Genomic DNA, 17,396 nt, shown 5'->3' on the forward strand with positions numbered 1-17,396 from the left:
CAATAACATAGCCCTCACCTGGACGCTTCACATCTTTTTCTATGCTTGTTTCCTTCCTTTCTCCTTGTTCGGACACATACCCCTCCTCCTCCGTTATCTGATGAAGCATTATGGCGAAAGCACTTCGAGTATACTGTTTGGGGAGTACACAGTGCTTTGTAACACTCGCTTGTATTTACAATGAAAGGCATTTTGATACCCATGTTTTACAATGCATGCTAGATGAGTTTGATATAAACTTTACTTAATTAATACATGAACTTATGCCTTGATTAACACTAACAAAAATTATATCCGTAAAATGTTTGCAAGATAAAGCGTAATCTCAGACAGATTCTAATGTACTGTAATATTGCATATTGCCAGAAAAATCAAACGGTTATATATTACCTCTGCTGGTACTAATATATTTTGTTTACATTCTTGTACTACTAGTACAAAAGAAAATCTTTAACTATTTTAGCGTCGGCTGTTCACACCTACCATCTTTTTTATACCAGAAGATTTCACACAGTGCATCAAGACTCGTTTGACTGTACAGAAACTACCATATCTTCTTATGAAATTATTATACAGAGTAACCCAAAAGTAGGTATACAGTCCCATACTGATCGGTCGTGACATTTCATATCATTTACCTATTGTTATCCATACAGGTATTGACTGTTTCTTCCTTATCTATTCTTAATTTATTTTCACTTATATCTTAAGCTCGGAACAAACCAAATCAAATAAATTCACATTACACACACACGTTACCTTCTGACAAGCAGCTTTTTTTGATAATATTTCGTTTCTGATTTATGGTGAAGTATTCCATGTGTTCCCGTTGAACGGGATTGCTTTTTGGAGTCCAAGCTGAACACACTCTATCTCGCAAATGAAGCTGAACACGAGAAACTGCAAGAGGTTTCTCTCTTGTTTTGATGTCAGTAATCACCTCTCAAAGTTTGTCCACATGTTTGTGTGCAGTGTCAATTGTCAGGAGTCGATATTGGATTTCAAGTTGGCAACCCTGTATCTCGAAACCGAAGCTGAAATCGAGAAACTGCAACAGGACTTTTTCTCTTGTTTTGATCTCAGAAATTACCTCCTGAAGTTTGTAACGACCTTTTCTGTACACCCTGTATAAAGCAGAGTATGGGGAATAGAATGGGCTTTGAGGTAATGTAGAACTTGTCGGGGGATGACATGATGGTTTTATGGTAGAGTGCTCATGTCTGATGCCAAGAGTCCCTGATTCTATTCCAGACCATGTGAGTGTGTGTGGACAACATTGTATCCGAGGGTTTTCTCGGAGTTCTCCAGGTACCTCTCACATTCCCATTCCACCAATTAATTCCCGAACATTGGCCGTTCGTCTCCTTAAGTCTAAACTGTATAACCGTGGGACGTAAAAAACAAAACATTTCATTTCAGAACTTCTCGTCATCCAGGTAGTCAGTGGCAGAAAAAAAATAGGTACTTTATTTCTTTAAAACTAAAATTTCAGTTTTGGTCATTTTCCAGTGCCCCTGAATGCGTATGCTACTTTGATAATAGAGCCTATTGCCAGCAAAATGTTACTATTTGTTTCCCTTCTGTGATTCAGAGCCAAGGGCACCGATTTCTTTGTAAATTTGGGAGGGTCACATTCAAATGCAGAAAGTATATACGAGAAGGTATATACGAGACCTCCTCGTATATCAGGATTTTAAGACAAATTGCACTCAAATTATGCCAAATATTGTATATTCATAAATACAATAGGGGGCCCACATGAGCTTTGGGGTGCCTCCCCCCCCCCCAGGATTCGGTGCCCTTGTTCAGAGCTTAGTTGTATAGCTATTAATATTGCACTTTGCGTTTTCTTCAGTGTTGCCCTCATTGCCCTGAATTGTTTCACCTTAGGAAAATCTTAGACCATGTTTATGTTTTTTTAGAGTGCTATTCTAGAATACATACCACAAGGTACAAAAGCCTATTTTAAAAATTTGTCTTTTGCTTATCAACTTATTGATTTCAAAAGCAAAGCAACCAGATATGTTCTAGTGAGGAAGGTTTCTTTTTTTTATTCATTGTTTTTAAATTAACGACTAAAAATTCACAAACACTTGTTCTTAGTTTAATATCCTTTAAAATGTTTGCTTAATTAATAAATAGTTCTTTTGACTTCGGTAAACTGTTTTATTATTATTATTATTATTATTATTATTATTATTATTATTATTATTATTATTATTATTATTATTATTATTATTATTATTATTATTATTATTATTATTAAAGAAATAAAATACGATTTAAAACAAGGTAAGGTCTTTTATACACGAACTGGAAGAACGAAGGCGTAAGAACTTCTTGAGTCGCTGCCTTAACTTAGATTTTGGGGGAAATGTTATTCTGGCAACACTGAAAATTCTTCAGGTTCATATTTCTGTTGTAGAATAATATAATCTATGATTGTGGTAAGTTACATTTTATTATCTGCTTTCACTTATGAAAAACAGGCGAAAGAAAAATGGTAAATTTTGTATTATTTTTAGTATGTCAGGCTCTTATGCATTTTTCATTAAATATATATATATATTAATGTTAATCTATGTACTAGATACAACTAATAATTGAAATGACTTTAGTTACAGAATCGAAATTGTATAAAATGATACACATTGTTTCATTTTCCATGTACAGAAAATAGATCTGATTGATAGACTAAACTTCCTTTTTAGTACCGAGGTTATATGGAACAGATCTTACTGTGAAAAGTAGGAACTGAATCACTAATTGGGTTTCTATTTGAAGTAGTTATCTGTACTGAGAATCGAGCTCGGGACTTTACGTGTTAGTCATTTGTCCAAGGAGGAGTGTGAGTTGAAAAAAAAAAAATAATCGTAGAACCTACGTAAAGTAGTTTCTCAATAAACATTTCATATTATCACAGTATTGCGAGCGGTGATAAGAGTTTACAAAGAAATGTAAGCAAAAGGCTAGTACTCGCCGCAAAAGGAACAAAATATTCTAGGAGTTGCTTTCGAAAGACCCTTCTTTAGCTTAGAAACATTCGAAGAGGATTAAAACATGGGGGAGAAATGTGAATGGGTAAAAATGGACAAATAGATTGGTGTCCCTCTGACAAAAATTAAGAAGATACTGCAAAAACACAAGATCAAGGTTTCAAAATTTCCTCCTAAATCTATAGAAAAATACATAACGAATTTTGAAACCTTTTTTTTTTTTTTTACCGATCCTCAAGAAAGTAGTGACATTTATCGGGTTAAATGTCAATGTGTCAATATATATATATAGGTCAAACAAAAAGGAATATTTGTACCAGAATAGCTGAGCACATTTGCACATTGAAATCTCGTAACTTACAACAGTTACCCGTATTGGCAGTGCATCTTAAAGACAATAACCTCCAAAATTCATGTGCGTGTTATACTCGAAATTAATATAAAAGTGTCTAGTGTTTGATTTAAAATTTCCGCCAGTCTTAAAAATGGCCATACATTCGATGCAGCGGGAAATCTATCTCTATCTGGCAACATTGAATTCAACTAGTAACAACTGTGAATTCAAGTAGAAACAAAAGTGCACCGATGCGACAAACATGAGTTGCGTTGATTCACAAGCTTGCTTACACTGTCTCCCTTCCGCCCCACCATCACAAAAATGCTTAAATCGCACAAAAAAAAAAAAAAAAAAATGCTTAATTAAAGTGCGTCTTGTAGTCCGTAAAATATGGTAAATGTGATTTGGAGCACTCTTTTTACTACATATTTTCGCCGTCTATAAGGTAGGAAAAAAAAAGCAGTGAACAACCGTGAATATTGACGACTGAGTGACCATTGACATATGTTTATTTTTGACAGAAGACATATCCTTCACGCATTTTACATCCTTTTAACCGTATTTTACCTATCCACATTTCTTCCCCATGTTTTAAATCCTCTTCGAATTGTTTCTGATCTGAAGAAGGAAGAAGAGTCTTTCAAAAACGCTACTCAGAATATTTTGTCCCTTTTGCGGTGAGTACTAGCCTTTTGCTTACATTTCTTTGTAAACATTTCATATATATATATATCTATTTGTATTGGCTTTGTTTTCCTTTATTTCGCAGTATCTTACTATCTCTCTTTTACTTTTTTTTCACTTAGATTGCTGAGTCAATATCGCAGGTAAATGCAGCCTCATTAATATCAGTGTGTTTGATATTAATTTAGGAGCCAATGAGATCTTTGAGACAATTATTATTCGTAACTCCTTACTTCCCAAGGGAGCTTTGAAAGCTCCAGCTAGAGAAAAGTCCGAAGTAAATAGAACTTCTCAAAAAAATTGAATACACCTAATACTTCGAAAACTAGATCTTTTCGTAAGAGAATGTTGTGTACAGGGTGATTATAATTAAAGTCCCACTTTCAAAATGCTGTTAAAAAAAAAGAAAAGAAACTGGTCAGAATGACTTCAAATTTCAACTAAATATACTTGAAAAAGGGGGAAAGGGTATGGCATAAGAAAAACAAAGTTCCAAAATGTATCAATAGTTGGCGCTGTAAACGGCATAATGAAAGTGGATTAAGCTACAAGTGACATTTTGAGTCGAAATACGACCGCTTTGGATCAGTTGCACCTTAAAGCAACTATACTGTTTAATGTGCGTGATTGTTTCGGTTTTGTGACAGAAAAAATGACTTCTAAGTCACTCAACAGTTGTGACGCTGTTAGTGGAAAGTCTATGCACCACAGCAAACTCGTACAACATTGGATGGGAAAAATCGGTTTTTAATTATCCTTGGCCAAAGACACATAATGATTTGGTTTTTAATTGTTTTTGGGCTTAAAACTACTTGTAGCCGAATCCAGTTTCGTGATGCCACTTACAGTGCCATCTATTGATACACTTTGGAACTTTATTTTTCTTCTGTCACGTCGTCCCCCCCCCCCCCCCTTTCTTCAAGCATATTCAGTTCAAATTTGAAGTCATTCTGACCAGTGTTTTTTTGTTGTTTGTTCGTTTTGAAAATGAGACTTCAATTGTAATCACCCTGTATTTTATTGCTTTCTGTTTATATTCTCAAACTTGCATTGAAGCTGTTTCTTCCTTCCTTGAAATTCATTGTACTGATCCTGTAAATATACGAGTCAGTAAATACTGTGGGTTTCTAGTTCAGATTTATGTTGTTTCTGCGTTAGGTTTTGAAATCTGTTAACGAGGAGAGCATGATAGTTCAGTGGTAGAGCGCTTACCTCTGGTGCGTGGGGCCCCTGGTTCGACCCGGGACTAACATTGTGGCCATGGGTATTTCTCGGGTACTTTCGTTTCCTCCCACATTCGCATTCCACTAAATCTTCCATTATCATTCACTTGCCTTACTGATCCGTCTCCCTTAGCCTAATGGACATAAACGTGGGACGTTAAACTAAAAGATTTCATTCTTTGAAATCCGTTAATGTTGGACACAAGAGCTGTAGCGCTTCGTTAATTTCTCAAAATTATTGTTTTGCAAATAGATACAGAACGTTATTTTTCTTTGTTCATATATGTTTTAGTTCGTGACGGAAGTAGTAGTAATAATAATAATAATAATAATAATAATAATAATAATAATAATAATAATAATAATAATAATAATAATAATAAATGTTCGTTAAAGAATACAAGGAACACTACTCTCAATATCCTTAGAAGGAATAATATTTTGAATACTCATATTTTTCCTTTTGTACTTTATCTTCTGCTAGATATTTTCAAGAAAACTTTTCCTCAACCTCGAGCAATGACGATTTGTATTTTTTTTTTTTTTAACCGATAAGTTAGTTCATTTATCACAAATTAGTACTTTTAGGTGCATCAAACTATATAGCCATTGGTGCACAGTAAAAATAATTATTTATATACAGACTTATTGATTAATCCACCATTGAAGTTTCATGAAAAATCAAATGCATACAGTTAAACAAGAATGATACAGACGTGCGGATGGACTTCACGAATTGTCGCTGCCCCAGAAGATAAAAGAATTTTCCTCGAAGCATAAGAAGCAACATATGGATTAGTACTTTTTTTTTTTTTTTTTTTTTTTTTTTTTTTTTTTTTTTTTTTTTTTTTTTTAATACTCGTTGATTAAAAATTTCTAGTACATAAGGGAGGAAGGCTGACCTCAGATGCGTGGTTCTCTGATTTGATCCCAAGCCATTGATTGACTACTTAACGTAGAAGTTGGCGTTCATTTTCACCACCGGGGCTATATATAACAGTATCTATTGCTTAAAGTATAATCCAAAGCACTACCCTGCTTTCTGTCCGAGACAGAGTCTCTCTCAACCCCACCTCCACCCCCCGGAAGTCAATTCGATTCATAGTTTCCATGGGTTTTCTCGGGGTTCTCTCATTTGCTTTCACGCCGTCATTTCACCAATTAACTTCCACAGTCGTTCACTTGTATTTTTTGTCCGTTTCAATTATCCTACAGGGAATAATCGTGAGATGTGAAGATGTATAACACTCAAAATATATGAAAAGTTCACGATGTAATAAAGCGTACTAGTAAAGAATGACCAATATTTATATATTTATGTTATCATGCTCATCAAAAGTTATAATGCTATTCACTGAACTTAACTAATACTTACATCATTACTTCAAGACACGTACTTACACTGTAAACATTTAACTAACAAAAGTAGCTTAATAATAAAACTGATATCATTTGCCTGTGCATTTACCCAGCAATATAATTTCAATAGCTGGTGTTCTCTTCATCTGTCACGATTCAAAATGAAAATACTACGCGATTAGCGTACGTACCTTTTGGCATGAAATATCGCGATTCGATTCCGGACGGAAGCTCACGTGGTTTGGTTCCTACGTTAAACTGTAGGTCCACGTCTCATGTAACCTCGCTGCTGAAAGGGAAGCAAAACTTAAAATCAACTCAACTTAAAAAAAAAAAAAAAAAAAAAACATGCCAAGAACTCATATGTGTAAAGGCCAGTGGCGTATTTACGATGTTTTCCGGGGGCTTTGCCTGAAAATGTGAAAATTCTGCAAGATATTTCATATACTTTACTATAGTAAATAAGATTTCGGGGGGATTAAGCCCGGAAGCCCCCCCCCCCAAAATACGCCACTTAAGGGCCAATATTAAATGTACAGAAACTATATCATTTACACCAGAAAACGAAGTATAATTACTATCTAGGAAGGATTCACATAACTTATTTGTCCAAAACAGGAACATAAAAACATTATAAATTAAAAGACAAACAGCGGGTAAGCATTCACTGTCCAGTAGTTGCTCACAGAATGTAAACCAAGTCAGCATAGCACTTCACATTTCCCTAATTATATTCTATATGAGTGTTAACTAGACAGTAAATGCTTATACATGTTCGTGATCCTGTTTTGGGCAAATTAGTTATGTCGTTTCTGCCTTTATATAGTGATAAGTGATAATACTTTGTTGTTTTGTGAACATGATATAGTTTCTGTGCATTTAATGTTTGAAAAATTAATGAAAAGTTTAGCGGATATAAAATTAAAAAGTAAGATAAATAAAAAAAAAAAATATTTCAGAAAATGAAATAAAATCTTTAAGTTTTACGTCTCACGGTTATGTCGGCTAGGCTAAAGGACACAGTGATGATGAGAAATAAATGAAACGGTGGAATGAAGAAAGTGGGAGGAAAGTGGGAGAACTTCGATAAAACTCACGCATACGATGTTTGTCCATCACAAAGCTCACTTGACACGAGTTGGGATCGAACCAAGAACCCCATGCACCAGAGAGGAACCTCTAGCACGAGCCACCGTGGCCCCCTCTTTGAAAAATGGAATAGGGCCACAATGCCGTTTCTAAAAGACTTGATAATAATTTAAGGTGTTACTGTTGCCTCATCATCTGAGCAAAATATATTTTCTTAAGATGAAGCACGCATGTAATCTAGGGCCTACTTCAGTAAAATGCTGACTGTAGCCCCTAGAACCAATAAAAACGTTTATTTGATGTTTTAAATACTATGGGCTCAAATTAAAAATTTCATATTTTCTAAGGGCCCAACTTCATATTTTTCTAGGGGCCCCAAATATTAATGTTTGCTCCACCAGAAAAAGTTCCAGCTTACGTCACTGGCTCTTGGAATAAGTGTTTACAATGTTCATCGTGACAGATGAAGGGAATATTAGTGCTCTTAAAATTATATCACTAGATAAATATACAGATATAATGATATAAGATTTTTTTTCATTAAGTTAAGAATAATGTAGCAGACTTTTGATCATTACATTTTAATAGAACTGAGCTTTCGAGCCCCTGTGACTTATCGTCCATGCATAGAAGGGATGTTTTTTTTTTTTTTTTTATCGATATGCTATGATGCTGATACTTAAGGGTGTGGCCAGTAGAGTTATCTAGGAGTGGCCCGTCGTTTTAAGGGGGACAACTACAATGTACAAAGCCCCCTCCAAAAAAAACTTGTGTTACAACTAATAATTTTGAGACAAAAAAAAAAACAAAAAAAAAAAAAAAAAACGGAAAATTTTGATTTCCGCCCAGAAAACTAAAAACAGTATTTCTTTATCTTATTTTATTTATTTATGTTTTATTTTATTTTATTTTTTTTCTCCATAAATAATTTATTATGTAGCAGGTAGTCGTTATTATGCTTAACCAAAAACTATTGCCATACAACAGAAGTTTTTCAATATGAAAAGAATTTGATACATCCCTGTTTTCATTGGTTACGTTTCCGTTCACGATACAGATTTCTCGTATTGGCATAGATTGACAATTATTTTAAAGTAGGCCTATATAAAATATTTGGACATGATTGGACATGACCTGCACAGGAGCACTAGATCAATCGATTGTAGCAGAAGTTGTAGCAAGCTGTGTACTTGGTCATTCCTTACACGAAAGAGATACCACATTATTTTTCGATTGGTAAGAATCGGTAAATAATTTACCGTAAATTATTAATTATATGTAAACTTTGTTATATTTAAATGAATGAAGCGAGGTAATCTTACAATGATGTTTTAAAAGCTGGTCATCTGGGGGTTCAGGAAATCATTTGGGGGGCCCGCACGTGACTACGTCCCTGCTAATACTATATATAAGAACAATATACCCAGATGTGAATTAATTGTCTCAAAAGTTCCATTGGTTTCTAAGAGAATAATCGTAGATAATAACGGCAAGTAAAAGGAACGTAGTCTTTGGTAGTAAATTTTCTTTTTGTAATGGCTGCAGTAGTTACATGTAATGTTGCATTGGTTGCATCTCAATCAGTATAGTGTTTAGTATTTATTTATTTATTATTATTATTTTTTTTTTTTTTTTTTTTTGTACCGAACATGTGTTGTATTTTATGTGATTTCGCTTCAAGTTTTTAGTATTAGATCGAAAAAAAGATTTAACTTCTAATGACCAAATAAATAGTATCTTCTAACTTTTTAAAAGAAATATGTATATATATATATATTTTTTAAAAACCTAAAATTGAAAGTTTGTTAATACGTATGCAATTAGTTTGTCTCCGTTAGTGCTGCTAAACTTCAGTACTCGAATAAAGAATAAAATGTTTTCGAATTTCGAATAAGTGTTTGAATAATTTTAATAACATTATTCACCGTAACATTACGATTGGCAGATTGGCAATAACGTAACATTTCATTTTATAACATACTAAAATAAATGTTGTATAAAGAAAAACTTTTTACTATTAAGATTTGTTGATTTTGTGAAATTAATTAATCTGCATGTTGTTGGTTAATGAATCAGTGTAAATTTGTTAATTACTATGTAAATAAGCAAAAGACAAAATATGGCCCATTTGTCATTGAGATTACATGTGAATGTCCGATAAAATGGTGCCTCCAATAATGTGTATTTCTTATTTGTGTAGTGTATAGATTATTCTCTAAGGATTTTCATTTTCGTTAAGGCTCACCTATCCTTTGGATGCCTTTATTGCTGCCCCTTTGAGTGTTGTTCTTTGAAGTTTCGTAAAAGAATCTTTAAAACAAAATCCTAAAATTTTACTTGTAAATGAAGATTCAAGTGGAGTAATATTGTTCATAGGCAATATTTGTTGTGCCCCAGAAGTGTGGAAAAACTCCTTTGCCCTCCTTATGGGCGACCGTACTGCAATCCATAAATAGTTTTAGATGTATAGGGAGCTTGTGAATTTTGTGCTACGTACTTTGCTTTCATTGGCTCTATTTCTGGTTTTCTATTCCGAAGTAAATTCCGAAATTTATTTTGCAGGAAGCAAGGGAGTGTTACATTTAGGGACCATGGGCCCCAGCGAAATTGCCGCCCCTAACCACCAATAGGCCGCCCTTTTCAGCAGATCAACCGACAACTGATCAAATCACCTTAATAACCAACTGACTCGTGACAATATTTGCTGCGACTAATCTGCTACAATATTATCGTAGTCACGGCCATGAAAAAAAAATGGCTTTCGTTTATTTTATTGAGTCGTTGGTGATATATGTATTTTGAATAGTTTTATCGTTTTATTAAATATTTTTTAAATTTCCGCCCTTGTCCCAGGCCCATGTGGCCCAAGCCTAAATCCGGCTCTGGTTACGATGGGAGTAGAAAATATGAATGGGAAGATTAGCCAGCGAAAGAAATGAAGTCTTAGGAAGATGGAAGGAATATGTTGAGGATTTATATGAGAGTAGTGATAGACCGTGTGGCCCAGATGTTGAAGTAGGAAATGAAGTAGGCGAGGATGATAAAGGATTTAGTATTCTTTGGAATGAATTTGAAAAACCTATATCGGAGATTAGGAATCGAAAGGCAACCGGGATCGATAATACACCAATCGAATTCATTAAGAATATAGGAGACAAGGGAAAGAAAGACTTTCTCCGATTGTACAGAGAGTGGCCAAGAGACTTCCTAAAGACGTTCATGATACTGATGGCTAAGAAATCGAACTTAAAGAGACGGGGGATTATAAAACTACTAGTCTCATATCTCATGCAGCAAAAATGTTGCTTCGAATAGTGAACAGAGGTTGTATGAAGAACAAGTGGAAAAGTTGAGGAGGAACAGTTCGGGTTCACAAGAAATAAGGGTGATGGGTGAAAGGTTTATAGAAAAAGGGAAGGAGGTGTATGTGCTATTTATTGATCTAGAAAAGGGTTTTGACCGCGTGAATTGGGAATTGTTGGGAGTTCTAAGAAAAGATTGGTTTGGAATGCAAAGATCGAAGACTCATAAGAAACTTATATATGAATCAACAAGTAAGTGTTAGGATAGGTGAAGAAGTGACGGAGGAGAGTGCAATTAGAAGGGGAGTTCCACAGGGATGCTGTCTCTCGCCAATCTATCTGGAAGAGATAGTGAAAAAGAATCTACATAATCAAGACGACATTTCAGTAGGAGGTAGAAAGATTACATGTATACAGTTTGCAGATGATATGGCACTTGTGGTGGAATCTTAAAAGAAAATCAATAAGATAATAGAAAACTTGAAGAAAGGTTATGAAGAATGTGGGATGAAAATAAATGTTAGGAAGACAAAAAGCCATGGTGATGGGATCGAAGTGGTCAGTGTCAAATATGGAAATAGGGGGAAGGAATAGAACACGTAACTAATTTTCGATACCTTGGTAGTATTATTAATGATGCTATGAAATGCGGACATGAAACAAAAGCAAGGATAGGAATGGCGAAAGAAACCTTTAGGAGGAAGAAATTGCTATTTTGTGGAACCATGAATAAAGAGTTGAGAAAAAACTCATAAAATACTTGGTGTGGAGTATTATGCTGTATGAGACAGAAACATGAACATTACGCAAAAACGTAAAACAACTGGAAGCTTTCCAAATTTGGGTGTAGAGAAGAATGAAGAGAATCAGCTGGGTTGAACGGAAAAGTAATGAGAGGGTGTTAGAAAAGGTGAGCGAGTAAAGAACAATTTTTGATATTATTAAGAAGAGGAAGAGGAACTGGTTGGGACATTGGCTAAGAAGGAGCTGTATCATGATGGACGTGCTAGAGGGTATGGTGGAGAGGGCGAAGGAGGCTACAACCAAAACAGAACAATTTCAAAACAGAAAAATCGTACGTGAAGACGAAGAGGTAAATGGAAGATCGTGGAACATGGAAGGTTCTCAGTTGCGGCAAGTAACCTGCCATTGTGGCAGAATACGACGACGACGACGACAATGATGATGATGATGAGGAGGAGGAGGAGTTGGAGGAGGAGGAGTTATCTTAGATGCCACACTTTTCCTTGGAATTTAGTGGACATTTTGGTGGTTAGTTATCTCGGTCGCGCTATTTTCCATTGAAATCACGAACATGGTGATCAGTTATCACACACGCCACTTTTCATTGAATTTTAATTGACATTTTGGTGTTCAGTTTCCTCAGGTACGTCACTTCCTATTGAAATTTAATGAATACTTTACTGTTAAATTATCTCAGACGAGTGACTTTTCGTTGTAATTCAGTGAAGAATTAGATAGTCATTTATTTCAGGTTATGATGATTCGATTACGAAAGCAAACCGATAAAAATTCGTCTCACATTTAAGACAACAAATTATAAACAATTGTTGAGCGATAATTATGTGATATTCCAGACACCTGATTACTTTAATTTTGTTCGTATAGGTAGGTTAGAAAGTTAAGTGTTCTAAACTTGTCATATTCTTCAATAGCCCTTATGTTCTGTGTGGCATGTAATACTGTGAGAAAAATTTTGTTTATTTTGCCGTTTATCATTACAATAACATAATCACCTCAATTTTCCTTTCAGCTGCGAAAAGCCATTGAAGACTCAAATGCAGGAAATTTACCCGCCAACAAAGAACCCCAAAACGCTCTGAGTGATTCAGGAGTATCGGCTGGATCGACGCCAGCGGAGACACCTGGCGATCCTCGTAGTAGTAACACCATTACGTCTATGGATAGCGCCCTGAGTAGTACAGGCGCCAGTGACACAGAAGCAGAACCTGACAAGAACAACGCTGTAGGAAACAGTGACACGTCACGATTGTGATCATCGTGGGCATAGATTTTTATGTGTTATGCTTCTACTTAATGTAAACTAAAGGAACAAAACTATTTTGTCTCAATAGCGTTAAGTCCTGTGTTATATCCGGTCTGTTGCCATTGTGGTAGATACCTATTCTTTATACTTGAGTTATATGTAAGGAATAGTCGAGATACCAGTGCACAAGCTCAACATATTTTATGATTACTTGTACGATATATATCCGTGTGATAGAATTTCGTCTGCTTTCAAAAATTACAAAATCATCTTATTTCACTGACAAAGGGAACTATACGAACTTATTCCTTCTTTGAGTCAATTCCTTGTATTCGAGATACCATTTACCAAGTTTGTGTAAAAGGATAGAAAGGATTATAGTTTGTAGAGATATGCTTCTTCGTGGCGTGGTGTATCGTCTTATTTTGTAAAAAGAAATGATTTTTTTATTACAAAATAACATGGTACACTATGTTAGGTTGCATTTCTCTTTAAAATATAATTTTTCTGTAATTGTATTTTTTTAAAAATGTGAAAAATTCCTTTCGCTACATACCTTAGAAGAAGAAATCCGTTGATATCTCGAATGCAAAAAAATATAAACATGGTTTCACAGAAAAAACAAGTTGAAAAGATTTTTTTATCTCCTTCTAAACTTTTTTTCTTTGTGTACGTAATAATTACTGTTTGATGACACTAAATTTCATTTGAATCTGCGAGATTTAATCAGGCACATGAGAGATTTCATAAAATTTATTTATTTATTTCATAACGTCAACACAACAGACTTAATGCCCAATTATATGGTCGTGTACATAATTGAAGACTCGCTGTAAGTGCTATATTGCAATTGTTTCACTTGTTTTATTTTTTAAAATACATTTATGCCATAGTTAGATTTTCATGTGCACTTCGTTATATGCTGGGTTCTATTTCTAAGCAATAACAGTTTCTATTTTGTGACGCTTAGGCACAACACACTCTACTGTTACAGTAACTATTGTTTTTGGTACCTACATTGTTTTCTACAGCGATTCTTTAATTATCTAACACACTCTTATGCATACATTAACAAATATACGTCGTTTAATTATGCAGAAGTTATTGCCTGAGAATTGTTTTGAACTCGTTTTCGGACATACTAAATACATTTACTACTTGAAATCTAATCATTTCGTTATATAAAGCATGTAATATGTTAGTTCTCGCTTTTCTACAATAGAATGTCCCAATGTTTGTTGTTTTAGTCTTACCTGAAGAACAGCAAATCCTTTTTTTCTAATGTTTGAAAACTAAAATTCGTTACTAAGTCTTCATAGGGGACATACTTTGGGCAAGAAACTGGTTTTCTTGTACACAAGCCTTTTTAAAAATTTAAACTGTGTATTTTCTATTGCGTCAGAGTACTTAGTGATTTTTGGTGTCCAAACAGTATAATAGTATTCTAGTTTTGACCTCAGGTACGAAAAATATAACCTTATTACTGTTAATTCTTTGTAGAAATCCTGTCCTATCGTATATATTAAACCTAGGTTACTATATGCACTACTCGTTATTGCGTCAATGTGTTAATCAAAGGTTAGTTTGCTATCAAATATAACTCCTAGATCTTTGATAGTATTTGGAGTAGACAAGAAAGTGCCACTTATTGTGTAGGTAAAGTTAATTGGATTTTCTTTCATCGTGAAAGATACAGATTTACATTTGGACACATTCAGGACTAATTTATTCTTAACACACCATATTTGAATTCTCTGTAGATCCTGTTAAAGTTTCACTCAGTTATCAATTGAACTTACTTTGGAGTATAATTTTGAGATCATCGGCAAAAAGAAATATTAGAAAATCTTTATTATTAAAAAAAATATTTATAGTACATGGTATATATCATTATTGTACATGATAGTGTATTAAATACTGGCATTCTGCATTTTTTTGTTATAGAACCTTCAGATATCTGGCATGCTTATTCATGATTTTCGCATAATTATTTACCAGGAATTTCTTTTTTTTATGTTCAATCCTACTGGAATATTGGCTTCTTTAACAAAATTACGATTTGCAAGAAAATGTTCGTTATTGACTATATGTTCTGAACAACATGTTTTATGTTTATTTGTAATATTAAATTCTGCTCATAAACTCCTTGCTATATGTGTATATATATATATATATATTTCTTTTTGCTCAATGTACTCGTCTCATATACTCAAAGAAATGGTTTATGAGCATGATTGAAATCTTACAAATGAGCATGAAATACATTGGCCAAAGTATAAATCAATTCCAAGCAGTTCTCTAAAACAATTTTATTAGTAAATGAAATGCTCCCAAGAAATTTATATATAAAAGAGGCCTTTATTATCCTAAGATCTAATGACTCGGTTAATAAACGCGTAACAATGTGACAGATTTTTGAAGTGTAACATAACAGTGCAAAAATGTACTATTATGAAAGAAGGTGAAAAAAATTTTGAGTGTGTTCTGGTCAATGAATCACATCGGTAAAAATTGAACTTCTATCGCTTCATACTTGTAGAAAACTTAAGTAATGTTCTATTTCTTGTATACAAGAGTTAAAAAATTGGGTAACTTCTCTTCCCTTAATTTGAAACGATAAGATTAATTTTTACCAATGTGACTTCCCTCAGGAGTTACCACTGGTTCTGATTTAAAGTCCTTTTTATAACATACATGGTTTATAAACTCATAATACTTTTGACAAAGCCCAGTTGTAACAGAAGAATTATTTTGTAAACAAAGAAGGGTTATATATAGTTTAAAATAACATAGCGTTATAATTATAATAACTTTGCAACTTTTAAATTATTTGAACGCTATTATGTTTAAAGCTAATCATAGAATCATGGTAGTCGAGGTTTCGTCGGTATCTTTACCAGAAATCTTGATTAATTTTTTGCACTACGACTGTTTCATTACTTAAGATTCATACATGACTATCGCGATGGCAACAGAACGGATGTGACTTCTCAAACTAATTTCAGTTCACTGTCAAACAGGTTGACAGTTTGAAAACAAACTAACAAACGATGTATTATTAGCTTTACTTCTCAGGATTGTGTAAGTGGGTACTGTACAAAAGATTTGATTAATTTATTGTGTGGAAAAGGAAAACAAAAAAACAATCCAAAGATAGTTTGTGAATGATGCGTATTTTATAAGCCTTCATTAAGATATTCATTCTTAAAGATATTTTAAATATTTTTAAAATCACACATTCGAAAAAGAAACTTATTTTTATCAGGAAGTAACAGTGAACTTGGCCAACGAAAATTTGCTGACAAACATGAAAAGTCATATATGGACTTGAATATATACCCAGTAAAAATAATTATTTTGTGACCTTTTATAAATGATTTATCAGCTTACAAATAGTTCATTTTTGTTAGCGACAAAATGCGAATGTAAGTATTGTCTTAGGATCTATTAATTCTAAAAGAGATGGTTTGTAAAGACTCATAATCGAAAATTAACTTTTGATTGAAATGGTGTATTAAATTGGAAAATATTATTGTTGAAAGATATTTTAGAAGTACTTCTTCGCTGCTGTTGTCATCCTAAGAGTTCGATGCCTGAAGCATAAGCTAAATTGACTTAATGTCCTGTATGTTTTTAGTTTGTATATTTTTAAACCTTAAATATTTTTAGCGCTAAAATTTTACTACTGGAGAATTCTACTAAGAAGTTTCGTAAATAGATTTTGTACATTTCAATTGTAATACCTGCAATATTTAGTTCTTTGCTTTTCTCTGCTTTAGCCAGTTAATTAGATTACTTTGTTGGGATATTTGTATGAAAGCAAAGTTTAAAAAATAGAAATCCTTATATAATTTTGCAGAAAATAAAATTTGAGAGCGTTTTACAATATGGTTTCCTGGAAAGAAAGAAAACATGAGGGACGTACAAAAATAGTTTTCTTGATAAATGTACAGAAGAATTTTTTTTAAATGTGATTAATTTCTGTCGCATATTGTATGTTTTTAATTAAAAGTAGACGCAAACAAGTAAGAAAACAAAAAAGAAATCATCATATTGCATCGAGCCCTAATTTATTTTCACTCTGAATATTCGGCACGAAATATATTTTAAAGGTTATTATCTCATATGAACACATAAACTGTCTCTATGAAATATTTCACAATTCAGCTTTTATATGTCAATTTTACATCTGTTCTATATAAAATTCTCTTATTGAACTTCATTTAGGAAAATTGTAGGTCACTTTGCATTCTCACTTCTTTCCAAGGACGTTTTAATGTAACTTAATTCGTACGTTTTCGTGTCGAACTAATTTTATTAAGAATGTTATGAATCCGTGCTTTCAAAAAGAAAATTGAGTTTCAATTGTGAAGTAGACCTGAAAAATAACAGGAATAA

General features: G+C 33.5%; 1 protein-coding gene across 1 annotated transcript in view; it reads left to right on the forward strand.

Annotated features, from left to right (window-relative positions):
• ClC-a (chloride channel protein 2) overlaps positions 1 to 17,014 on the forward strand; it is a 109,181-nt gene extending 92,167 nt beyond the window's left edge. The window contains exon 16 of the mRNA XM_081741197.1: positions 12,765 to 17,014. Within this exon, the coding sequence (XP_081597323.1) occupies positions 12,765 to 13,007 (243 nt within the window). The 3' untranslated portion in view covers positions 13,008 to 17,014. The remainder of the gene's footprint in view (positions 1 to 12,764) is intronic.
• The last annotated feature ends 382 nt before the right edge of the window (positions 17,015 to 17,396 follow it).

This window comes from Thermobia domestica, chromosome 15 (genome assembly GCF_964235325.1).
Source record: "Thermobia domestica chromosome 15, izTheDome1.hap1.1, whole genome shotgun sequence".
Taxonomy (NCBI): Eukaryota; Metazoa; Arthropoda; class Insecta; order Zygentoma; family Lepismatidae; genus Thermobia; species Thermobia domestica.